The sequence below is a fragment of the Populus nigra genome, chromosome 12 (genome assembly GCF_951802175.1).
Source record: "Populus nigra chromosome 12, ddPopNigr1.1, whole genome shotgun sequence".
NCBI classification, from domain to species: domain Eukaryota; kingdom Viridiplantae; phylum Streptophyta; class Magnoliopsida; order Malpighiales; family Salicaceae; genus Populus; species Populus nigra.
The window spans coordinates 15,958,445-15,983,091 of NC_084863.1; the positions used below are offsets into that span (position 1 = coordinate 15,958,445).

At 35.3% G+C, this 24,647-nt stretch overlaps 2 protein-coding genes and 1 long non-coding RNA gene across 12 annotated transcripts; 1 reads left to right on the forward strand and 2 right to left on the reverse strand.

The window, feature by feature from the left end:
* Positions 1-264: 264 nt before the first annotated feature.
* LOC133669657 (uncharacterized) lies at positions 265-4,068 on the reverse strand. 8 transcript variants are annotated; one of them, XR_009833942.1, is made up of 4 exons: positions 2,851-4,068; positions 2,505-2,573; positions 2,168-2,412; positions 265-1,125 (listed from the first exon to the last, which is right to left on the reverse strand). It is a non-coding gene; the product is annotated as an uncharacterized LOC133669657 (long non-coding RNA). The 8 variants fall into 8 exon arrangements; XR_009833937.1 differs by having other exon boundaries at positions 2,168-3,596; positions 3,692-4,068; XR_009833941.1 differs by having other exon boundaries at positions 2,168-3,276; positions 3,497-4,068.
* Positions 4,069-10,848: 6,780 nt separating this feature from the next.
* Positions 10,849-20,313, reverse strand: LOC133669907 (ABC transporter B family member 25, mitochondrial). 3 transcript variants are annotated; one of them, XM_062090234.1, is made up of 19 exons: positions 19,742-20,311; positions 19,214-19,637; positions 19,054-19,115; positions 18,902-18,945; positions 18,683-18,785; positions 18,329-18,436; positions 17,991-18,074; positions 17,733-17,793; positions 16,705-16,850; positions 16,493-16,609; positions 16,123-16,208; positions 14,714-14,802; positions 14,251-14,306; positions 13,958-14,038; positions 13,767-13,832; positions 13,590-13,682; positions 13,020-13,084; positions 12,267-12,402; positions 10,849-11,585 (listed from the first exon to the last, which is right to left on the reverse strand). In XM_062090234.1, the coding sequence occupies exons 1-19, from the start codon at positions 20,063-20,065 to the stop codon at positions 11,442-11,444; spliced, it is 2,289 nt and encodes a 762-aa protein (XP_061946218.1). In that variant the 5' UTR covers positions 20,066-20,311; the 3' UTR covers positions 10,849-11,441. The 3 variants fall into 3 exon arrangements, with proteins under 3 accessions (XP_061946218.1, XP_061946220.1, XP_061946219.1); XM_062090236.1 differs by having other exon boundaries at positions 19,214-19,517; positions 19,699-19,797; XM_062090235.1 differs by lacking the exon at positions 10,849-11,585 and having other exon boundaries at positions 12,992-13,084; positions 19,742-20,313.
* A 2,021-nt stretch (positions 20,314-22,334) lies between these two features.
* LOC133669317 (NAD(P)H-quinone oxidoreductase subunit N, chloroplastic) lies at positions 22,335-23,705 on the forward strand. Its single transcript, XM_062089408.1, has 4 exons — positions 22,335-22,874; positions 22,964-23,080; positions 23,235-23,320; positions 23,459-23,705. The coding sequence occupies exons 1-4, from the start codon at positions 22,443-22,445 to the stop codon at positions 23,517-23,519; spliced, it is 696 nt and encodes a 231-aa protein (XP_061945392.1). The 5' UTR covers positions 22,335-22,442; the 3' UTR covers positions 23,520-23,705.
* Positions 23,706-24,647: the final 942 nt, after the last annotated feature.

Sequence of the window (24,647 nt, forward strand, 5' to 3'; positions counted from 1 at the left end):
TTTCCCTCTCTACTGCACTTCTAGTAGTGCTCCTGCAGGTTTCATCAGTGCTCCTCCAACATTCCATCTCATAGGCTTGATGCATAGCTGGAAGTGCTAGCCTAGATGATAATTAAGCACCAGCTTGAGCTGACCAAAATGAAAACCAAACAGGAGAGACCAACCATCAAGACGATCGAGCTGAGTGAAAAGAAATGAGAGGGAGAGAGAGAGCAAGCAAGGCTAAACTACTCCCTGAATTGCACCAAATTAAAATCCCAAGGCTGAAGAAAAAACAACTAAATTTTCTAGTTTCATGCCGGATATTGCATACGAGGAATAAGTTTGAAATTAAGACAAAAACATGTGTCATACATCTGTTGGGATACACCCAACATGCAGTCATCCTCTCTCTTAACCCGCACGCACCGGAACCCCTACAAATATTGACCTCACAATTGAAGAGCCAGATCAGGGTCAAGCTCCTGCCTATCCACCAAGTTTAATTATTGAGTAAAAGAACTGACCTCTGGACTCTTCTTGATGGGCAGCATACATTCCAGTAAGAGGGAAATAACCTGATGGTGTTTGTGAATTTCGATTTTGGAAAGCACTAATTTGCCCGAGAGTTGCGATAAGAAGATCCATATTGCCATTGGTGCCCGATTTTGGAAAGCACTAATTTGCCCGAGAGTTGCGATAAGAAGATCCATATTGCCATTGGTGCCCCTCATTTTTGCTTCTGAAGAGCCACAAGCATCCACATTTTTGCTTGTGTTGACAGCTTTTTCTCCCATCAAAGCAAATTCATGCTTCCATCATTGTTGGGGTGAGCTCTAACCCCTTGCAGAGAATTACGAGTAGGAACCATTCCTCCAGTATTACAACCATTCACACCTCCATTGGGACAGACCGTCTTTACTTTATAAGAAACAGGTGAGATAGAATTGAAACTATTGTGAGGCATACAACCATCATTAACCCGGTCAGACGAGAGGACTGTCAATTGCGGTTGATATAGGGTCTAAAGAATCTGTATTCTAGCTAAAAGAGGTTGGCATCCGGTACAGGAAATTTGGAGTTTCAATTGAAGCTGTTGATCCCAAATCTTTAACAAATTGCATTAGACTTTCGATGTATCGGAACCTGCAGCATCGAATCACATCAATCAGCCTAAGGAAGGTTATGCAACGAAAATGATGGAATTTCAAAGAATATATAATCAGCATTGGCTTGGGACACTCGAGATTAACTGGACTTGAAGAACTTCACATTTAAGTTTTAGAAGAAATGGATGAACTGAGGATTCTATTTCCCCAAGCCAAGATGTTCATAAAATTAGGATTTTTGCTCTTATTTGTTAACAGCGACAAGGACGCATGGTTCTGAACCCACAAACAAACACTTGCATTTCATTTTTGTGATCTTTCAAACAATTTATGTTCCCTTTTTCTACATTTTCCTGCCTTATCCAGAAGAACTTCAAAAGGTCAGGAATGGAAGCAAATAATGTCTGCATTGTTTTACAGGTAGATCAGGTCAATTCTTGTGTGCGTGCTGTATCAAATCATGCTTGATAGCTGTGGTTTTACATATTTTGCATGTCCTGTTCCTTCGTGCGCACATAATTGGGTGCATTTGTGTCGACATATGTACTGTGTTGCTTTCTCAACATTACACGATGAACTTACAGGGGTAAGTAGTTTTGGGGCATTATGGTCTGCATAAACGATCGACCCATTGCCATTGACAGAGGAAGTTCGTTCGAGGCATGTATGTCACAAGCCTAACAGTTTCAAAGGAGTCTAAATTTCTACTTTCTCTTTAGCCCGTTCAATGCAAGTAGAAGATATATAGTGTCAGCTTCCTTTCACTCTATATAAGCAGATGGGGTTAGAGATAAATGCATGTGTAGCAGTGCTAAAGAAAACAATGAGAAGGGTTTGCAAGTTTATTCAAATTTTCAAGGCAGAAATTCATGAAATTCTGGTCTCCACAGTAAGTTAATGAACATGAATTTATGGAATCATTTTCCAGTGCATGAATCCACATCCGACGATCCTTACCAGAATAGGTTACTTAAATTATCTTCAAAAGGTGCTTTTATAATATTGACAACATCCAAATGGTTGTTCAAGCACGTCAAGTCAATAAAGAAGGAGTAGTTGTAGATCATTTCATCTCTTACCAGAGGGTTTAGATGTTTTGAAGAAAGGTGTGTTTGGGTAGCTCTCTTTAGAAAGGGGTTGTTTAGTGAAGCACCACCTCCGGCCCCAACAAATTTAGCAAAGCTTATTCAGTATACTTCCAGCTTCGCCCTAGCCTTTTTAGCAGGACATCTTCTCATCTCGGAGTGTTCCAGCTCAAATTTCTCTGGTTCAGTTCTCAGAGAATTTTGAAGACCTGCAGAGCCAGTTCACTTAGAGCACGAGCCTGGAAACCACAGTGTTGCATTAATTGAGATGCCTAATATCTTCTTTTACTATCATGCTACCATTTTGCAAAATAAAAACTTTCAACTCTACCTCTGTATAATACAAAGTTGTCGATGAATTAAATTTAATTGCCTTGCTGGATATGAGGAACACATCATGCTGCAGAATAATTCAAAGAAATCGAGATCTTCTTATGATATTGACTGAACAAATGCAGATAAGAATCTGTTTTTCACAACCTGACCTGCAGGCTTGTTTACTTTCAATAGTTGGAAAACTATATATATAAAACAATGTTGGTGGGATTCTAGAGAGGCGAAAAAAGAAACAAAAAAAACATCTACACAATCTATGAGACAAGATAATATGAACCAAGAAAGACTGCATAACAAGAAAGATCAAAGCCAGGCCATAAAATCACATCTTCTAGTCATACCTTGTTTTGCAAAACCATCACCCACATGGTGAGCATTGCGCGGAACATGAGAGAAAGACACCGAGTCCAAATGTGAAGAAAATCTAGATACAATGATGAAAAGAGCATGAAATCTCCATGGCCTATTAAGTGGCTTATTTACCCAGTTAACCACAACAGCAGAATCAGATTCAAAGATGAGCTTTCCTCCAATAAAATCATCTCACGAAGAAGATAGTTCAAGAGCTTTAATATCATACCTAGCAACTAAGCTTCATTTGAATCTTTAATCCCAACAGGAGCAGAGAAAAACCCAGAACCAAACCTTTATGATTGTGAAGAACCCCTCCAATACCAGCAAGTCTAGGTTTCCCAATAGAAGAACCATCAACATTCCATTTTAGCGCATGAGATTTAGGGGGAAACCATGAAATGATAGCTAGTGCTCTTGTTGTTTGACCATCGAACCAAACCATCAGTAGATAGGTAAAGTCAAGAGCACAAAAAGAAAAATCAGAGAATAAAACAGTCAGGTTGAAAACTTGGATATTCCTTTAGTAGAGGATAAAAGCAGAAGCTGGGGAACCTGCACTACAAAGTAATTACATTGCAGGGAAGCACCATGAAGGAAAAGAGGATGATGGCCTTTTTGATTTTGGAGCATTACCTGAAATTGCTCCAGACTTGTATACATTCCTTACTGAAGTTTGGCCCTTGTGGTTCCAAAATCTTTGACTCTTTAATGATATTGTAATAGCCAATAACCTCTAAAAGAAACAAACACTATTAACGTCATCGTGGATAGGAAGAGAGCGAGTTGTTTCAGGTCTACGTGCACAGTGAACAAGAACCAACTACCAACCTCATCAGGGTCAATTGGTTGTGCAAATATCTCTGATCTGTCTCCCGCGTGTCAGAAGAAATGTTGAGATAACAAAAACCGGACCCTATTCGTATGATCATCCATGTGATTCAAGCAGTGGAGTCGGCTCTTTTCTTTGCTTAAAGCACACAAATGAATGCTATCAAGATAATCACCCTTGTAGGATGTCAAAGATAAATTCCAGTTTAGATCAAAGCATCATCATCATCATCTTTTGGGTTTTCATCTTCCCGCGAACAGATAAATGCAAGTGATGAATTCGTGGAAACTTTAGGGTTGGATTGGATTGGACTGGACTTTCCTTAACTGTGTCTACCAGGCTTGATTGTTTTTGACAAGCCAGTCTCCTGTCAGAACAAGACTCTTTAATGCTTAAATTTGTATATATAGGAGGAGAAAATAATTTAAATAAAGAAAAATAAGCAATAAAAAAAATGTTAGAAAGAGAAGCAAGCGCCATGTGTTGTAAATGCCATTACTTATATTAGAGATATAAGTTTACTATTGTGATAATTTTTATGAAAAAAATTATTTTATAAAAATTATTTTAAATTAAAATTAGTTTGATATTTATAAATATTTGGTTAAAAATTTAAAACTATGATTAAAATTAAGGTTGAATAAAAAATAATTTAATGTGTTTGGTTAATAATGCTTTTTAAATTGAAGTTATAAAATAAAAAAAAAGATATATATTAATATTGATGGTTTTTAATTTAAATATTGTATATTTAACTACTATTATTACATTATAAAATAAATAATACTTTATATAAAATATTTTTTATTGTTCCATTAAGCTATTTACAATTCCATCATGTACAAAATTCATCTAACAAGGACTATATTTTCTATGGTTTTCTAAGCGTGCAACAACATCAAGTAAAATATCATTAGGAACAAAATTGAGATTGCGATCAAATTCTGCAAATATTACGTCATCATACGATCTCATTCTAATTTATGTAGTGCCATTGAATAATGTTAAACACTAGTTTTTCGAATAAAACACAATTAAAAATAAAAAATAATTGGATTTTTTTACTGAGTCGGACCCGGTCCAATACATTTAAGTTTGGGTCGGACCTGCTCCAGCCATGAACAGTGGATATGTTCTCCCCTGTGAACAAAAACATAGCAGGTAAAAATACAAAATGCTGGATGAGAAGCATGAAAAAATTACTTTATCAAAAACTGAGGTTAAACCTCATTTATTAGCGGGTACCTTAAACCAAATCAAACTTTATTTTATAACCAAACACTATACTATTAAGGTTAAGCAAAAACGCAGCAGTTACTGCAAAGACAAACGATTCTTAAATCGCCTAGCTTGGCTTTTATTTCCTAGTTTGGATTTAATAACATGGATTAGCTTGAAAGTTGCTTGAAATTGGCTCTTTTTTCTTATTATTTATATATCTTGCTTACCTTAAAGTGTAGAGGGGAGTTGCACCATTAATGGAGGGGTTGACATTACAAGTGGTTGTTGTGCTTGATGTGATATTGCTGAAGAAATATGAAATAATTACAGAGAAAAGTGACGTTGCTCTGCATAGAAAAAAAAATGTGTGCGCGCGCACAAAGCGATATGTTAGACAACCTAATGTAAATATATGAGGCTGTAGCAAGGTTATCAAAATCGCGTTTTGACTCATAAAATTATACGATTTTACGAGTCAAACCATATAAAAAATGCAAAATCGGGTTTAAAACTTGAAAACTAGTAAAATCAGTTAAACCCGATCAAACTCACATAAAATCGGTTCAACTCGGAAAAAACATTAAACACGAACCGATTTCACGATTTCACGATTTCACGTGAAATATAAAAGAGCTGCAGCGCCTCCATCTTTTCCCTTTCCCCTTTCCCCAGTTCCCCCTTTCCCCTTCTCCTGTTCCCACTCTCTACTCTCCACTTTTACTAATTGTCTGTTGAATATTTAAGATCTGAAATTCTAAATTTAATTATCTCCAATCTCCACTTTTCACTCTCCATTCTCTCAGCGCCTCTGGTTTTGCTTCCTATCAAGAATAAGGTACGAATTTATTCTCAAGCTTTGTTTTTTCTATCTCGCTTCTGGTTTTTTCTGTCTCGTTTTTACTCCCTGCATCGTCCACCTGAAATCCTTACGTGGAGAAGAACAAATCATTGTCCCTCTATTTACTGCTTCAACAGTAAAAGGCTTGATGGTTGTAAGCTCACATTGAAGTATTAAAATGGGTTTATGAAATACTTATAGAGAAGTAGATATGTGAGTTTTTTTTTTAACCTTTTTGGATTCTTGGGTTAATTTTAATTATTCTCTAAGATAATTGGGTCTAATTATAATGAAAATTTTGGAATTGGTGTTTAATAATAGTGGCTGAAGAAAATGAGGAACAACATGACGGAGATCAATCAGTGGTGGGATACTGGGATGAAATTATAATGCCTGCAGATGAAGAGCCACTGCATGAAAATCATGAAGAAGATTGTAAAATCACTGAACTAGAGAGCACTAATGCAATCAAGGTACAACCATTTATCTTTAATTTTCCACTTTGTTCACTTCCATGAAAATTTGGATCAAAATCAAAGTTAGATTGTAACGTGTTCCAGTTTGCCTAACTATTGTATTGACCTTAACTCTGGGATGAATTTTGTTTCCTAGGATGTATTCAAAATTTTGATACGTGGATTGTTGGTTTGATGGAAAGTAATGCAGTGACAGGTTGTGAAGAATCTGTGACGATAAGAGAACTGGGGAATGCTTGATGATACATTGCAAATGTCTTTGTGACAAAGGCTATCAGATTTTTCTCCCTATAAGAAACTGTTACTGCAAACTTATGTAGATCATGACAGATTATTGGTCCAAAATCCTGATATCAAGTACTAATATACTTCTTTATTTGTACTACTTGTTCATTCTTTAGGCTTTCCATCTTCTTTTATCTGCAAGATTCTTTGAGTTGTAGTGCTAACCCTTCATATATAGTCATAAGTTTCTTTTCTTGAGAAGTTTAGCATAATGGAGAGTAGATGTTGTATGAACCTTGTTAGAATTCATAGATATAATTGTTAATCAAAGAATTTTTCTGCTTCAGGCGTTTATACATTTTTGAATTGAATTCGTGTCTTTTTCCTTTTTCAAAGCCACATGTAATATGTTTTTGTTGTAGCTAGATTGAAAATGTGTGATGATTATGATATTCACACCTTCTTCACTGCAATTGTTGGAATTCATAGATATAATTGTTAGTCAAAAAAATTTTCTGCTTCATGCATTTATACATTTTTGAATTGAGTTCGTTTCTTTTTCCTTTTTCAAAGCCACACGTAATATATTTCTGTTATAGCTAGATTGAAAATGTGTGATGATTATGATATTCACACCTTCTTCACTTCAATGCAAATCTAGTAATGATGGAATGATGGAATTGATTTTATTAATGGAATAATGGAATGATTTTAGAAAAAATTAATTGTATAGTATATGTATGAATCTTTATTTGAAGCATGAATTTTTTGTTAATGTATTTTAAAATTCCTTACGATTTTACAATTTTACGATCCGAATTTGTTTTGCATTTTTTGTACCGTGTCAAAATCGTGATTTTAACAACCTTTGGCTGTAGTGTCTAACCATGACTTTTAAGAAATATTTATACTAATTTATTGAAATGTGTATTCCTTTATTATTTTGTGTGATAGCTAAAGTTTGAGATTTGGTCTAAGATTGTTGATCCAAAGGCCCTTTTTTGTTTGGGTCATGGGATGAAAATCTAAAAAAAAAACCCACGTATTTAGACTGGCTCAAAAAGAGGGGAAGCATCTTCTAAGTGCTTAGGCCTAGCTCGAGTATTGGTGAGGTGATGTAACCGGGCTTGTAAAAAGAAAATGTTCTAAATAGTCAGGTGTGAAACTAACTTAGTTAGATGGGGATCTATTATCAACAAATTATGCAAATAGCCTAGTAGGTGCACTTATGGACTGGTGAAACAAAACTAAACTTAAGCTTAAGCTTAAAAGGAGACCCGATCACATCATACCAACAAAACAACATTAAAAGGTCATAACTTTTGATTCGATCATTGAATCGAGCTTCATTTTTCAGGAGATTCCCAAGATCTAGTTCTATAAAAAATCTAATTATTTTAACCAACCAAGCTCTAGAAGATTCTCAAATTAGGCATTGAAGACTATATTTAAGTCAGTTTTGTTATTTTTCCTTGATATTTTTAGATTTTATGTTATTTTTAGATTTTTTGTTAGTTTTCCTTTTTTAGAGATTATGATTTTTCTTCCTTGTTAAGGTTAGTTTTAGAGCTATTTAAAGACTAGTAAACTTCATATCGAGGTAGAAATTATCATTTATAGAAATAAAATTACTACTTAGGATTCTTGGTGTGATGATCCTATTTTGATAAAAAAAATTTCCTATTGTGATACTGGCTTCTAAAAGCATTGAAATCTTTTCATATAGACCATTTGTCATTTTCAAATTGTCCAAGTACAAATAAATATTTTTCAATCTTTGATTCCACAGTGAAATAACCAGAATACCATTAAAAGTAAAAAAAAAATTATTTGGCTTCAAGGGGTATTTTTGTATTTTCACAATGGTTTTTTTAGTTATTATAATTTAAGCTGAGAGACAGTATGATATTTGACCAAATATAAAAACTAATAAAAAATTAAAATACACAATCAAATAACAAAAAAAAAACCCTTAAAATAAAAAAATTTAAGCCTAAGGTCAAAGGTTTTTTTTGTTTTTCACAATGATTTTTTTTTATAATTAGAAAGTCAGCTCAGAGGCACTTTGATATTTAACTAAATAAAAAAAACAAAAAATGATGTACGCATGTGGCATACCTGAGAGTGCGTGAGGTGCGTCTTAACGTTAAAAAATGATCTCTGCTATGTCGTTGAAAGTGATGTTATGTCTTCTTCCTGTTGTTGTAGCGCATATCTCTAGTGATGGTCCAGTTTATCGCTGATTAGTCTTTTTCTTATTTTTTTCTTCTTTTCTCTCTCATCCCCTAAAAATTTACAGTTTGACTTTCTTAGTTGTTAGTATTTCAACTTTAATCCTTATTCTTTGAAGTTCTCATTTTTTGTCTTAGTCTTTTTGTAAAAGTTTTATTTGTTTTTAATTTCATCATTTGATCCTAATTTACCAAATATTATATTTTCCAATCTGGTCCTCATTCTTTGAATTTCTAAGGTTTTGCCTTGGCTTTTTTTTGTAAAAGTTTTAATTATTGATTTTCAATTTCATCATTCATTTCAAATTGATGGTATTATGTTTTTCAATTCAGTCCTCATTGTTTTGATTTCTAATTTTTTCATGGACTTTTTGTAAAAGTTACTGTTCTTTTCAATTTCACCTTTCAATAAAAACATTGTTTTTTTTATGTCAATTTTAACTTTCATTCTTTTGATTTTTTTTTATCCTTTTACTAAATTGATTTTTTTTTCAATTTCATCCTTCAATCAAATATAAAATTTATTTTGTATTTTAATTCTGATCCTCATTATTGTAATTGTTATTTTTTTAATCCTTTTATATAATTAATTTTTTTTTTTAATTTCATCATTCAATATTTGATTAATTTAGAATTGCATTTCATTATTTTTCTAAGTTGGGTGTTTTGGGTTTAATGACCTGAATCATAAATTTAAAAAATTAACATGAGTATTTTTTTTTAATAAAAAAGGTGACTTTATTTTTTTTTTGTTGGATTATTACAATCTCTTGATATGAGGTTGTGGATATGGTGTAATATCTCAGGTTTGCTTCACCTGATTATAAGTTTGTTCCTTTACCCTATTTTGGAATTTGAATACCATTTTTGGCAAAAAAGTAAAATAATAATAAGCACCTTCAGTTCCATAGCCAAGTTTCTCTTCATGAGTTAGTGGATTTGGGAGTTCCATCTCCAGCACAGAACTAAATGCCAGACATGAAGTAATGCCTGAGCTGGTAGAACCACTCCTTCTCACACAATGCTTGATCTCGAGTTTCTCCACTGCTACCCTCGGCTTGCCACTCCCAGCCTGACCCAGCATTCCATGACCTGCTCCAAAGCTATCACCCAATGAACTCTCTTCAGGCACACCAAATTGCATCCTATTAGCTAGCTTAATTCCTCATGTCAGTCAAGGCATATCTTTCCTTAGTCTTCCTCAGCCGCTGACCACCTCTCCTTTTCTTATTCTGAGAAGCATCAGCAGGGACTGGAAGTGGTTTAGGTAGCCTGGCATGCAGGACGAGGCTTTTGCCACTTTTCTATTTTCTTACAAGCCTCCTCTCGAAGACCTCTCAATTTTGAAGCCAAGAATCTACAAGCATGAGCTCACAGAGATGGTGGTGTGGCCTGAACTACATCTCCTTGCTCAATATTATAACCCACACTACCTGTTGGACGCCAAGAATATCCTGCAAGTATCATTTTCTTGGAACCAAGAAGCTGAACATCGCAGGAGGGAATGCTGGCTAATGCTGTGAGACTGCCATCAGCGATCATGAGCTTGGCAGCAACGTCCAGCAATCCCAACAAAAGCAGAAAAAATGGGTGCAGCAAATCCTAGCTATGAACAAAGCAGACTTTGTTCATAACGTTGTTGTACGTATACGTGTTGGACAATTTGGATATGGCATCCAAGTCGACCACTTCATCTTCCTGATAATGATCAATAAGATGTTGCATGTCCCAATCATCTAATTCATCAGAATCTTCAAGGACAGAACGATCAAGAAGCGTAACCGTAGCCACGTGGGGAGGGTTGGATTGGACTTGGACAGTTTTGGTTGATAAGAGCCTAGGCCGGCTACTCATTAAGGTGGTCTTGTGAAATGGAACATCAAAGAAAAGAAAATTGTTGAAGAGAAAGAGGAGCAGCCTCATGTCAAGGTAGGAAGGCCTTTACTGGGGTCGAGGAGTTGCTCATAAATCCGAGTCTTTCAGGATACAGAACGACTCGGTTTGTCATATGCAGCAAAGAGCCCGTGGCCTCACCTGTCCTTTCATAATTTAATTAATTAACGGGCCTCATCCATTTGCCCAAACATCTATACCGGGCCTTACTATAAGATGAGCCCAGTCTGATAAAAAAAAATCTACCTGTTTAAATTTACCATTACACTTGATTTTGCTTAATAACGAGGATCTCAAGCCCACATCCATCCTTCGTCAAGTACGGATTCCAACTGGATAACCAAAACCAGATTCAAGTCCAAAAAACAAAAAGAAAAGAGAAAAGAAAGAGAGACCACTAGTAGGATAGCTTCCAAAACTGGCTAAATGTCTATTGCTTCTTCCTCTTAAGCAACCTTCTACCTAAAATGATCTTTCAAACATTACATAGACCGCTACATCGACAGACTTTAACAATACCACTCCTGTCGGGCAACTTGTCAGTCATGGGGTTAGTGTAACGTGAATCAATCAATTTGACAACTGTACGGTGATTCCAGATGTTACAACTTTATGTATATGATCGAACGATTCATGCAGGTCTATGTGCGTCTCGCCATATTTTCAATTGAAAATCCGTTGCTCAGTATTGCTTTCTTTCTTCTAAGATGTTACGGATATCACCCCCTTGCCTTTTCATTGTGATGGTGAAACCCACAGACAACAACCATCAACTGGTACAACATCGTTACAACTCGTCGGGGGGCAATTTATTGGCAGCCGAAACAACACTAAGCTTTGTGTGTTCAAGGGAAGATTGCAACGTCTATGCCTCCAATTTAATGGCTGAATCAAGGGCATCTACATTACTGTTTTGCTGTGTCCAGAGCTGTGCGTATCTACCTGCCTTGGTCAGGAGAACTTCATGGGGTCCCTGTTCAACCACTTTACCATTCTCCAAAACTATTATCTGAAACCACATTTCAGAAGGATGGGAAACTATGTATAAATATATAGTGAGCTGGTAAGAGAATAATGCACAAAGAATAATGACATTCACAAGAAGCATTAAACGCTTAAGAGAGTTCAACTAAGGTTAAATTGGATCAAAAAGCTAACATGAAGAAGCCCACAGTTTATAAGGCTGTTTCAAACTTCCTAACATCTTCTTTAGCATCTCACTTCACTAGCAGGCCAACATAGGGACTTCTTTCGCAATCAACAAATAGGTGTTGCATGGAGGTTTACATCAACAACAGCAATGCAAGTTAACACATGCTCCAATCCAAGATAAAACATTCAACGCAAAAGTTTAAGATAATATGAACTATAAGATCGTACAAAATTTCATACAAAACCAACAGAGAACTTTTTTAACAATGCAAGTGCATTTCTGTGTCCCATGGATCAAAGGGAGTAAAAGGCATGCCTATTATTTTGCTAAAAGGAAAAAAAAAGGATGTAACACCTGCTGATGAAAGTGAAAAGAACCTAATCTTATAAGTAAAGACGGGCAACAGTGGAAGCATGAAATCTAAGCGAGTAAGACAGCTGGCATACTCTAATCAAATTCTGTAAATACTCTGAATCAAGACCCTAAAAGTTTAGAACCCTAAAAGAATAATGAAACATGGTTTCCAAGAATGCTCACCTCATCACACTGCATAGCAGTTGTAAGCCTATGTGCAATGAAAACTGAAGTTCGATTGCTGGATAATGATTTCAATGCATTTAGAATCACTGCTTCTGTGGTGCTGTCAAGCGCACTTGTAGCTTCATCACATAGCCTGAGGAAATCAAATGAGACAAAGTTCATTAGGCATATGTGACTAAGGGAAGAATAAGAACCCGATATATGATATGTGTTTGTCTGAAGTTTTGATTCTGTTGATTTAGTTCAAGATAATGAATCATATGCAACCCTTGTCTTTGGGCCAGGCTCAAAATTGCCATAACTGCATCTAGATCAAATCAGCTTGGTGAGTTACAGCAGCAGTTAAACTAGAATTTTGATAATGGACAATGGAACAGACAATTTTTCATCATCAAAATTATGCGTTGTTATGCTGACTGAGAAGAAGTTTACTACCCTAAACCTCAAAACAGCTTAAAGCACTACAGAAATATTTTCTTAATTTACAGAAGCAGTAGGCACTATCATGCAAAAACTCTATCTATCAGAACTATGGCTTACAGTGAAAATCATATGGTCACTCCATTTTGTTGGGCACTAAATGCAATTGTTAAATGCACAAGAATGCAAGACCAAGATAGAAAGGGTAAGTATCTGGAATAGACAGAATATTTGTTCAACAGCACTCTTTAAGATTCTGAGAAAAGAAGTAACCAACTTGACCATCATGGAAGAATGCTTACTGGTCAAGAAGAAGAATGGAGTTCTTACAGAATAGGAGCCACTTTCAAAAATGCACGAGCCAATGCCACACGCTGCTTCTCACCACCACTTAACTGGATGGAAAAAATTCCTCATTATTAAACATTCAAGATTCCACAGAAAAGAAAAGTACACAGATAGTAGTCTCATTTCATTTTAGAGCAATTTGGTCACAAAAAGTTCTCTCTTTACAGAGCACCGTGTCCAAGTAGATTCCCAAACTATCCACATTTGATAGAGTTAGTCTACCAGGAAATTTCATCATATTTGTTAAGACAGTACTAGAGGGCAATGGAGCCACACATGGTTTAAGACTGGCATAGATCAAAATCCAGACCACCTTAGCCTAACCCATGCAGTTTCAAGTCAAAATGAGGGGCCAAGAAGATACAGCGTGGATTGAAAGTGAAAAGATCATCTAGCAGTAACTCATTGTCTTTTATGCTTCTCAGTTTTCTTTTGAAGGGAATGATAATATATGGATCCCAAAACAGTATTCCATCCAAGGTCTTGAAGTTAGGTGTCCTACAGCCATTTCTGATAAAAAATTTCTTTAGTTGATAGGAATAGACCTCTCACCTTGAGCCCTCGTTCCCCTACTATAGTAGAATATTTCTCAGGGAAGTTCATGATAGTGTCATGAATTGCTGCTTGTCGGGCAGCATCATAGACCTGAGGATAAAGAAGTGTAAGCGAAGCAGTAATAAGCATCATAAGCAATGCATACTTTGGAGAGTGAAAAGAAAAAAGACACACTTCATCTTTTGTTGCTGAAAGACGACCATAATGAATGTTGTGAAATATTGTATCATTGAAAAGTACCTGTACATGAAGCAAAAGTAGCTCAGCTCATTAACATTACAACTTGCAAGATCTCACAAGGGAGATCTATTAAATTATATGCATAAAGTGAAACTACATGAACTAAATTGCTCAAGATAGCATACTATGTCTTGAGGGACAACACCAATAGACCTCCGCAAACTATCCAGTGTTACATCCCTTATATCTTGACCATCAATTCTTATCTGCCAAAAAGCAAGTGTCAATTGCTAAAACAAGAATAGGGAAGAGTTTTAATTGAAATTAACAGTATTGTTTTTGGATCAAAGAAAAATGTTCTGGACTGGGAGGAAGAAGTGAAACAATATATAGGATCTTCTTACAAGGAAAATATTATTTTTGGAAGTTAAGATCTGTTGGACCACATGACAATAACAATGGAGGAATTGGTTCTTACATTTCCAGAATTAGTGTTGAAAAATCTGTAGAGTAATCTAAGAATGGTTGACTTACCTGCAAGCAAATACATTTGAAATAAATTAGCAGCGCGGGTAATTAAGTGAAAAAGCATTTGCTAATGCAAATACAGGATCATCAATTTAATTCCAGCACCTGTAAATGAACTTGCTCTTGTTACAGATTACAAATTAATAACAATAATAGCTTAATATTACACAAATGGAGACATATTTGTAAATTACTATGATATTTATCCCAGCCCTGGTTTCAACCTACAAAACATCACATCATGAGTAAATATCATCCAGCAAGGAATACCAGAACTATGCATGAACTTTGGAAAGTTTAAGTATATGAAGAAAGCAAAAAATACATTTCACATCACAGAACGATTCTAACAAAAATGGGTGCAAAAACAAGTAGCTGATGATAGTAGTGTCTAAAACAAATTAGATCCTTACCACTACCACTTGTTCCAACAATAGCCACACTTTTTCCTGCTGGTATAGAAAAAGCTACGCCATCAAGAATTTTTCTTTCTGCCAAGTAGCTGTCACAAGTTTAACAAGTACAGTGGACAGGCAATTAATAATCAACAAAATCATCAGATGTTCACAAATGAATAATAATAAAATATTGAATTCCAAATATAACCACAATCAAACAACAAACATATAATCTGAAAAGCTAATCTGCCAAACCAACTTTTCTTTTAACTGCATATGGATGCAAAACAACAATTAGCCTCCACGCATAAAGAGAGTTGAGGACAGGTAGGGGGGGCTGAATTAACTCCAAAACTTGTTCAAGCAATGAATTGAAGTCCCTCAGGAGATCTTCAAGTCCCGAAGGTGATAAAGGATGACTGATACATAGGATAAGTGTGGCTATGTTTAAGGAACTAGGTTACGATTGGGATAAAAGAAAACAAATGAAAGTTGAGATTCTGAAACTTCCCAACTCTGTGAACATCGAAACAATGGTTTTCTCTTTTAATAGAAAAGGGAAAAAAATAGCTTCCTGTTTCCAAAATGTCATATTGTCAGAAGTATTTTTTATATCGATTTTGTTTTCCCTCTTTTTGTAGCTAGGACTAGCTTTTGAAGCAATTGTAATCTGATTTCTAGACCATACCAAAAGAAAATCTGATCTATCATAAAAAGAGATTTTGTATAGAAATAAAAAAGCAAAAAGTTTCCAGCCTTCACACCTAGACTTCCTTCAGGTCAGACTCAAGATTCCTTCTGCATTGTGTTGGTAAAAATTTCACCACATCATGGAGCTTCAAGCTGACAAGTCTAGAACTTGGAGCACAACTTTAGTTGTCTGACATTTAAGCTTGCATTGGAGTGAGAGTTCTCCAACATACACACACAGTTTACCACCATTAAAGTAAATTATTTCCAGTTGCTTTCTAAATGAAAATCCGATCTTCAAGTTGGAAACAAGCAGCGAAAATCTACATAAGATTAGCAACCACTAAACTTGAATGATTTCAATTGCTGGGTTGCCACATAAAGCCAATTATCTACACGACCCAGGCAACAATTTCTTTTTTTTTTTTCATTTTGAAAAATGGTCATCCAGGTACAGGCAGAATAGCACCACAAATTACAAAAGCAATATAATGATCTCAATTAGAAACCAGGGAAAAAAACCCATAATAAAGTAAAATCAATACAATATCAGAAACTGCAGTAGCAGTAATTTTGGATAGCAATGATTTCGGGAACAGACATGCCAAATGCAAAAAATTGACAGCTAATTCAAAATAATTGTGACCATGGAAGCAACAACTAAACTTAAGATATGGAATTCATACTAGCTATCTGTCAAACAAATTTCAATAAAGAAGGAACCATCATCAAACCTGAAGTGTACATTGTCAAATTGAATGTCACCTCCCTTTAATATAAGAGGCTTTGCATCATCCTTATCTCTAATATCAGCTTTCTCCTGCAAAAAATCAATAGAACAAGGTACTTTATAAGCCAAGTCCACAAGAAAGCAGGTTTTTTTAAGAAAGAAAAGCTTCAATCATTTGGATCAACAATCAAATCACCGTACAATTGTTCTTTTTTTTCTTGTTGTGCTTCCATGCTTTATGGGGGCACATTCAGAAACTATAAAGCTACTTTACAAACTTAAAAAAGAAAATGGAATTGTAAAGAGTGAAATAAAATAAGCTAGATTGACTCTTGAGCTGCAAGAAAACTGCAGAGAGTTCCTTGAAAATATACCTCGAGTAATTGAAACAAGGACTTCATGTCAACAAGACTCTGTATGGTCTCACGGTAAACACTGCCAAGGAAATTAAGTGGAAGGGAGAGCTGGAAGAGAAGTCCATTTACCATTACCTGTGTTTTCACATGCATACATAATTTGTCTAACCATCAGTTAACACCAGATATAGAGCTTTATGATAGTTTCTTCTTTTATGAAGAAGCTTTACCAAATCACCAACTGTCATCTGGCCATTCATGATCCCATGTGAACATAAAACCATAGCTGTTGACAGAGCTGTGCTAAAAATCACATTTTGGCCAAAATTCAGAAAGGCAAGACTTCGTGATGTTTTCAGGGCAGTGTCTTCATATCCTGAAAGAGAGCATTGTTTTGAAATTGAGAGAGAAAAAGAAAAAGAAAAAGAAAAAGAAGAAGCAGATATGAGCACAGGAAGAGACTGTTTAAAAGGGCTGCTTAAGTTCAGCAAAGCAGTGCGGCATGACAGATAGAGTCAAGCACCTAGAGTACCATATCCTTGAATTCTAGATGAGATTGTGCCAACACCACTAGCTTGGCTTGTCAGCCAAGATAATCAGAAAAAAGAATACATAAAAGCAAGAAGCAGAAACAAGGAAAAGACAAGTGCTTGTTGCAGGATGCCTTTACAGACATTAATGATAATGGAATTATTAAGAGTTCAAGTTGAAGTGTAATCAATACACAAATCTAAAATTACTCAGAGAACACACACACACACATACACGAATATATAGAAGAATAGGAACTTTCTAAACAAAGAAGAGGATAAGTTAAGAATAATAACATGGGATGATGCAATCAACTGCAATGCCAGAAAAACCATTATAGTTTTTGGAAACTCTAACTTAGTCTCGAGCTAAGTCAAGGTTCAACTATTCACCACATGACTGTTGCAGGGTTTCTATTGTAAGTTCAAAGCCCCAATTTCAAGCAAGCGTTAAAGAGTGTAATATAAAGCCATTTTCTAGACTCAATTAGCAGCTTAAGCTTTTTGGATGAGTGGTTTTTTTATATGATATCATAACCTTTTTGACCAAGTGCTTAGGAGTTCAAATCAATGTTAATCAACATGTCATTCTAGGAATGCCACATCATGACAGCCACTTTTAAGTTTTTATGGTCATCAATGTGTTAATTTATTCCAAGCAGTGGCTGGTTTGTTTCAGAATTAACATCAAAGAAGTAGATAACAACTATAATGTTCCAACCACTCACTCTTTAAGTACTCATCATATCTGTCAGCTTCATAAGCTTCGTTGTTGAAATATTTGACCGTCTGGCAGAAACAGGGGGAAAAAGGAGAAAAACAAGATAAGTGGAAACCATAACAATGGGAAAAAAAGAGAGGTTATAGCACAGTAAAATGAGGCATCAAATAAGAGTTAGACAGAAAATCCTTCATAAAATGATGCACCACTGTCAAACAGTACATAAGCAGGGAAAAAAACCAAAAAAGACGCATCATAATCTCACCTCATAATTGATAAGGGAATCAATTGCCTTTGTACTAGCATCATTATCAGCTTTATTCATGGCCTTCCTGAACTTGGTCCTCCACTGCACATGACAAAGAAAAATTGATGAAAATGTGATCAACAAAAACATTGGAAATTTAAGAAAATGGGGAGGGGGAGCAGCTCATAGAACTAAAACAAGCGATCACATTGTGTAAAGTGAAAATGACCAAGGATAGCACCAAAGCTCATCCTCAAAATCCATGCAAAAAGATGATTGTGGAAAAAAAAAGTGCACTATCTATTTCAGAGCCAATGTGCGCAATGGTAGTAAGGAAATGGAAGAAGATATAGTACCTGTGTCACAGACAACGTGAAAGTAACATATGCAGCCACTGAGAGTGAAGTGATCCATGCAAAAGGGGCGCCAAATTTGTATGCCAGTATACCCGCCACCATAGAGATCTGGAAGGATGGATGAAAAATTCTGTCAAAAAATGTTCAGAAATAAGGAAGCAATTGTACAGGTAGATGTTTTAGCTGGTTATGAACAAGGAGTTGAAGTGTTTCATTATGGAAAGTTATCAAGAATTCACATAGGAGATCAGTGTGCAGCTTAACAGGGATACCAATATGTTTGACTAAATCCAAAATATAAAAAAAGTCAGGTTGCTCAAAAGAAGAAAAAAATTTGTAGCAGAATATTCATACCTCTAAAATAGTCGGTACAACATTGAACACCATAGATGAGAGGATGAAGTTTATTGCACGGCTACCACGATCAATTGTTCTACTTAATCCACCAGTTTCCCGACTGGAAAGACAGAGATGAAGTAAGATGCGTAACAGAATGTGGTGGATGACTTATTGAATGTAGCCTATATATGATAGAAAGAAAGGGCTTTCTATGCTATAATGAAGCATGAATACCTAAGATGATAGCGGAGGTCAAGCTCATGCAAATGTGAAAAGACCTGAACTTTGATTTAAGAAAAACAAGCAGATTACATTATTAGATCATAAGAAGGAAAACGAACACATTCACAAATGAAACTCATAAATAGGAAGAAGCATTGACTAACCTTCCTAGAAACAGATCGGATTGTTCTCAGAGCTACTTTAGAAAACACAGCAGTCCTCAATTCTGGGAAAAAAAAGGGTAAACGTGAGAAGAGACTATAGAAGACACAATCTTTAGTATTTATTTTCAGTAAGTAATAGTGTATAGCGGCAGTGATTTACCATTGAAAGCAGAGGATCCGGTGCGGGCAATGCCATAACCAATGAGAACAGAAGCAGGGGTAGCAAAGAGAGCAAGGAGAGTGGAATTGGCAGTGGTGAAGGAAGCAAGAGCAGCAGCATTGCCAGTGGCAGTAGTCAACCAATCAACAGCGAGCTTAAAAAGAAAAGGAACTTGAACATTCAAAACCTTAGCACCCACAAGGAACCCAAGGGCGAGAACAACCCTCAAGCGGAATTCGGGGTTATCTTCCATCCACAAGTAACTAGCAAGAGTGCGTAGGATTTTCGTGTCAGCAACTTGTTGGTCTGATTTATTAGTAGCAGTAGTAGCTGATGAAGAAGGAGGAGCTTTATTTGCAACACCATCTTTATCCTTTGGAGCTGACATTGTTGAGAATAAGGCATGGCCATTCAGCACAGAGTTCTGTTATTGTAACAAAATAAAGAGTATTTCTTTCAGTTTCAGTAATTAAAAGGTGAATTATGAATATAAAATATCGAAAATTGAGAATGAGATAAAGGACAAACCGGTGGCCGGAAAGGAGGAGTAGAGGAGGAGGAAGCAGGATTGGATAGGAAAGCATTGAGATTGAGATAGCGACGATGATTCCATGATGGAGTGGTGAATGATCTGTTGCTGATGGAGGGGGAATTGGCGAAAATAGCAGTGCCGCTGCTCCGTCCAGGAAAGCATCTTGGCCTATTATTATGATTAGGAGTATGAATGGAATGGGAATGGTTGAAGAAGCATAAAGACAAGAGAGGGTTATTCTTGATGTTGTGATTGCCAAGGAGGAGGTTGTTATGAGCCCTAGAGCACTTCTTAGATGCCGCCGCCGCCGCCGCCAACATAATCGCTCTGCTTCCACCACGACTAAATATTAGAAAACAAAATTAAACTACTAAAATAGAATACTAAATAATACTATAAGACTAAGAAGACATAGTGTTGCATTCACTCCACTCCCGAGAAGAAAAACAAAACAGTCTCAAATGACTCCAAAACAGAAGGAAGTCTCTGTTTGCTTCAGCCTGTTCTTTGCTCAAAATTCTATTTCCTTTTTTTTTTTGGTGGGGTTCAAAGTCCAGGAAAATAGAGCAACGTGAAAGTCGTTTATTATTTTTTGATTCAACGCGCGACGTGAAAGTGCTGTTACAACATGTTTTTTTAATTTTTTTAATTTTAAAAAGATTAAAAATACTCATCTAATATTTTTTTAAAAAAAACTTCTAAGAAGTAATATGAAAACAACGAAACAGAATTATTTAAATTTTATTACTCTCAATCCAGATATATAAATTCAATTTATTTATAAGTTAAATTCAAATAAAACACTTACAAAATTAAGACAAATTAACAATAATAAATAAGAACAAGCGAGCCCATTATGGTTGGTATTTAGATTCTCCCCCCCTGTAATATTAATAATTCATTCCAAGCCTCTCCTTCCATTTTTCTTTCCCGATTCTCTCCTTGCATCTCTTAATAATTTGTTTTTTTCTACCACTAGGTTTCTAACCTTGAAAGCTCATTTTGACCGGATAACACCTCTAAATGATAATAATCTAAAATCATTTTAAATCTAAATGATAACACCTCTAAACCATCTACAAACACACATATATTTTTCTCATTTTAAATCTTGAAATAATCTAAAATCATTTTATAATCTTGAAATAATCACTATCAACAATTTTTTTTTTGAAAACAAAATCATTAGCATGATTCTTTCTCGCCCATTATCATTTTCAACTTTCTTTTTCATGTCTCACAATTCATGGACTTAAAAATGATAATAAAAAAATTTGAGAATCAAAATAAAAAACTATAAAAGTCTTAGGTGGAAATGATAAGAAAATAAGAAACAAGAAATTAAAGTTACTTTTACATCATTATAAATATATATTTTAATTTAAAAAACATATCTAAAAACACCTTCCTAAAATTATAAATTTTTTTATAAAATGATTGACTAGTTAATACAATTATATCAATAAAAAACATGATATTTACTAAATATTACTATTCTGAAGAGCGACAACTATCTTATCGCATTTAAAAATAGTTATATTTAATAAATATTTTGTTTTTAAAATATGATATAATCAAACTATACTATTTCATTCAATCTTTTTGAATTCATATTAATTTATTATGCTAATTTTATAAAATAATCCGTCAAAAAACTATAAAAGTCTTAGGTGGAAATGATAAGAAAATAAGAAACAAGAAATTAAAGTTACTTTTACATCATTATAAATATATATTTTAATTTAAAAAACATATCTAAAAACACCTTCCTAAAATTATAAATTTTTTTATAAAATGATTGACTAGTTAATACAATTATATCAATAAAAAACATGATATTTACTAAATATTACTATTCTGAAGAGCGACAACTATCTTATCGCATTTAAAAATAGTTATATTTAATAAATATTTTGTTTTTAAAATATGATATAATCAAACTATACTATTTCATTCAATCTTTTTGAATTCATATTAATTTATTATGCTAATTTTATAAAATAATCCGTCAAATCAATTCTCAATCCAATATTTTAAAAGTTTTTTCCTTGTTTACCAGAGGAATAATTTTGCAAAGTTTTCATCACTTATTTGTCTTATTTTTTTCTTTAACAATCTGAATTTGAATTTTAATACTAATACTTAAAATGTTTTCTTAAACAACGTGCTTTTAAAATAATAATAAAGAAAACTTAAGTCTCCATTATCACCTAGACTGTAAAACATGAAAAAGTAAATATAAAAGTTCTTTTGAAAGATAAACACGACCTTTTAAGTAATTGTTTAGAAGAGCAAAAAACATTATTTTTTAAAATGTTTTTACTTAAAAATATATTATTTTTTTATTTTTTTTATATTTATTTTTGAAATTAATATATTAAAAAATAAAACAAAAATAAAACAAAAAAATTAAATATTTTTAAAAGTGCACCGCAACCACAAACACCGTGAGATTGCTCATTCACTTTAGAAAAGAGAAAAGAAAGAGAAAATTACAAATCCTTGTCCATTTGTGATTTAATTTCTTATCTTGTTTCTCTACCATACAACTTCAGCATACTATCACTTGGCTTCACTCAGCTAGTAGCTGGATGCCTCTTGAAAACCTTGTCGTTTATCTTAACATCATGATGGATTCCCTTCTTCTACACCACCAGTTAATAATTACTTGGTAAGGTCCTCCAGTGCAGAGAAAGAATGGCATCTACCTGCAGCCTGCAACAACATGGGAGAGCACCGGCCTCGATCAATCTCCACCACAGACAGCAGCGCTCTTGCTCCCCAAGGATCAGTGTAATGGTAGGAAACAGAAATGTTATGCTGCTCCAGGGATTTATTTATAATAACAATGTATCTAAGAGGAGACCAACTGCAGGGTTGGTGGTGAAGTGTAGTGGGATAGGATTAGGTGACTTCATTGGAGGGGATTTGGTAAAATTTGATATAGGGCAGTGGCTGTCAGATGTGGAGGAGCACAAAGCCCTTGCCATTTACCCCCCTCACGAAGGAGGCTACGAGGGTCGTTACCTTAACCGCCTCATCCGCCAGGGCTACTACTTCCTTGACCTCAGTGCTCGTGGCCTTGGGGATCCTGAGACCACCCTCACCAAAGTTCATCCTGTTTGTCCTGTGAGTAATTATGCATTGGATGCACTCCCACCATCAATCAATATTCTTTTCGTGATAGCTTATGCTTTCGGTGAATGCATTAATTTCAGGCACATCTAGGGAAGCAACCCATAGCAAGGTGGTATTTCCCCCCAGAAGTTGATTTTAGACTTGAACACCTGCCCCCTAATGCCAAGGGACTGGTGGTTTGGATAATCGAAGCCAAGGTATGTGAAATTACCCAAACGCATTTCGTTTTCAGTTACATTTCTATGGTTTTTTTCGTGATACAATTAGGAGGAACCAAGAAAAGTATAGCCGGCAAGCATTCAAATCGAATAAAATTTCATTCACTCATGTTTTTGCATACCGCCTGTACAGGTTTTGTCCAAGGCGGAACTGCAGTTTCTTGCTCTGCTGCCAACACTCCGCCCTAACGTCAGAGTCGTTGCTGAATGTGGAAACTGGTAAGCTTTGCTTTGAACTGATAATTCACCAATTGTTTAGTCCTATTTGCATCTTATTCATTCCGTTTTTCCACACTGCAAACTTTAATGTTGTACGCTTGCATTTACCTCCATAATTGCAAACTCAATTATGTGCAGGAGAAAGTTCGTGTGGAAACCACTCAAAGAGATAGCTGGACTAACCGCAGAGGGAGCTTGACTGGCTACTCGAGGCGACAAAGAGGCACATGGAAATGCAGCTCTGGTCTTTTTTGTCACCTGTGGGACTCAGCTTCAATTTCGGGAAGAAACCGAAGATGAAGCTGATTAACAATGTTTATCTTCTATACCCCTCCATAACTCACAATATCATATTAAATAGTGAAGCTCACTCACCAATTGGCCATGTGTGAATATGTTTCATCCAACAGAGAATCGATCCTTAATTATCTGGTCATATCATACAACCTTCACCAAGCATCCTAAAGAATAATAATAAAAAGATGGAATTGAACAACGTACAGGCATTGTTTGCACATCGCATACAACTCTACAAAGAGAATTCACTTTTACTTTTACGGTAGAGAAACAGAGTCTACAAAGCAAATGATACAATGACCACCCTTTTCTTTTCTTGGGAGTTATGGCAATCGGCGGAATCTCAAAATGAATAAACCCTGCAAGTTGCCAGTTCGTTTTCCACCAAACCATCATTTGCAATCCCAAGCACTGCACTGCAGTGTATTGCTATTTATATTTGTCATCACAGGGAAAAAAAGAAGCAGCCTGTACTAGCCTACAGATTGAAGCTGAGTGAGAAAGAGATTGGACGATATTTTTCGTTGGTTTACTTCTAACAAGCGACAACAATGCAAAGAACGGTGCCTGCAATTGTACATGTTGAAGTGTTAATTAGCCTCCGTCTCATTTCCCATTCTCTCTTGTATCAACAAAACAACCTACAAGCTAAAGTTTTCTCTTCCCACGCCGTCGATTGTCCAGACTGTCCAAATCTAATAGCCTTGGCGATGAAGACGCTGGCAATGGAGCTGTTAGACCAACAGATTCTGGAATGTCGAGGTTGAAACAGAAGAACTCGTTCTCCAAGCTAGGGTTGCATTCTTGAATCACCAAAAGAGAAACCTGTAATTTGTAAATAAATATTGTCTTGAAAGAGTGCTAATCTGAGTTGACTAAATCAAATCATGAGCAAGGGTTAACACATTTAGCTATTATACCTGTCAGAACAGAAGCACTCAGATATGAGTCGCGATATCAAACAACTTATTTGCCAGTGTAAGGGAAGATCTCAAGATCTCTCTGGTTTGTACAGTATCATGCAGGGCAA

Excerpts from the sequence above, each read along its gene's own strand:
- LOC133669907 (XM_062090234.1), bottom strand. The coding sequence starts at position 20,065 with ATGTTGGCGGCGGCGGCGGCGGCATCTAAGAAGTGCTCTAGGGCTCAT. Across the intron at positions 19,116-19,213 it reads CGGATCCTCTGCTTTCAATG|AATTGAGGACTGCTGTGTTT; the intron begins GTAAATCACTGC and ends TTTTTTTCCCAG. Across the intron at positions 18,946-19,053 it reads TCCGATCTGTTTCTAGGAAG|GTCTTTTCACATTTGCATGA; the intron begins GTTAGTCAATGC and ends ATCAAAGTTCAG.
- LOC133669317 (XM_062089408.1), top strand. The coding sequence starts at position 22,443 with ATGGCATCTACCTGCAGCCTGCAACAACATGGGAGAGCACCGGCCTCG. Across the intron at positions 23,081-23,234 it reads TTTGGATAATCGAAGCCAAG|GTTTTGTCCAAGGCGGAACT; the intron begins GTATGTGAAATT and ends CCGCCTGTACAG. Across the intron at positions 23,321-23,458 it reads GTTGCTGAATGTGGAAACTG|GAGAAAGTTCGTGTGGAAAC; the intron begins GTAAGCTTTGCT and ends AATTATGTGCAG.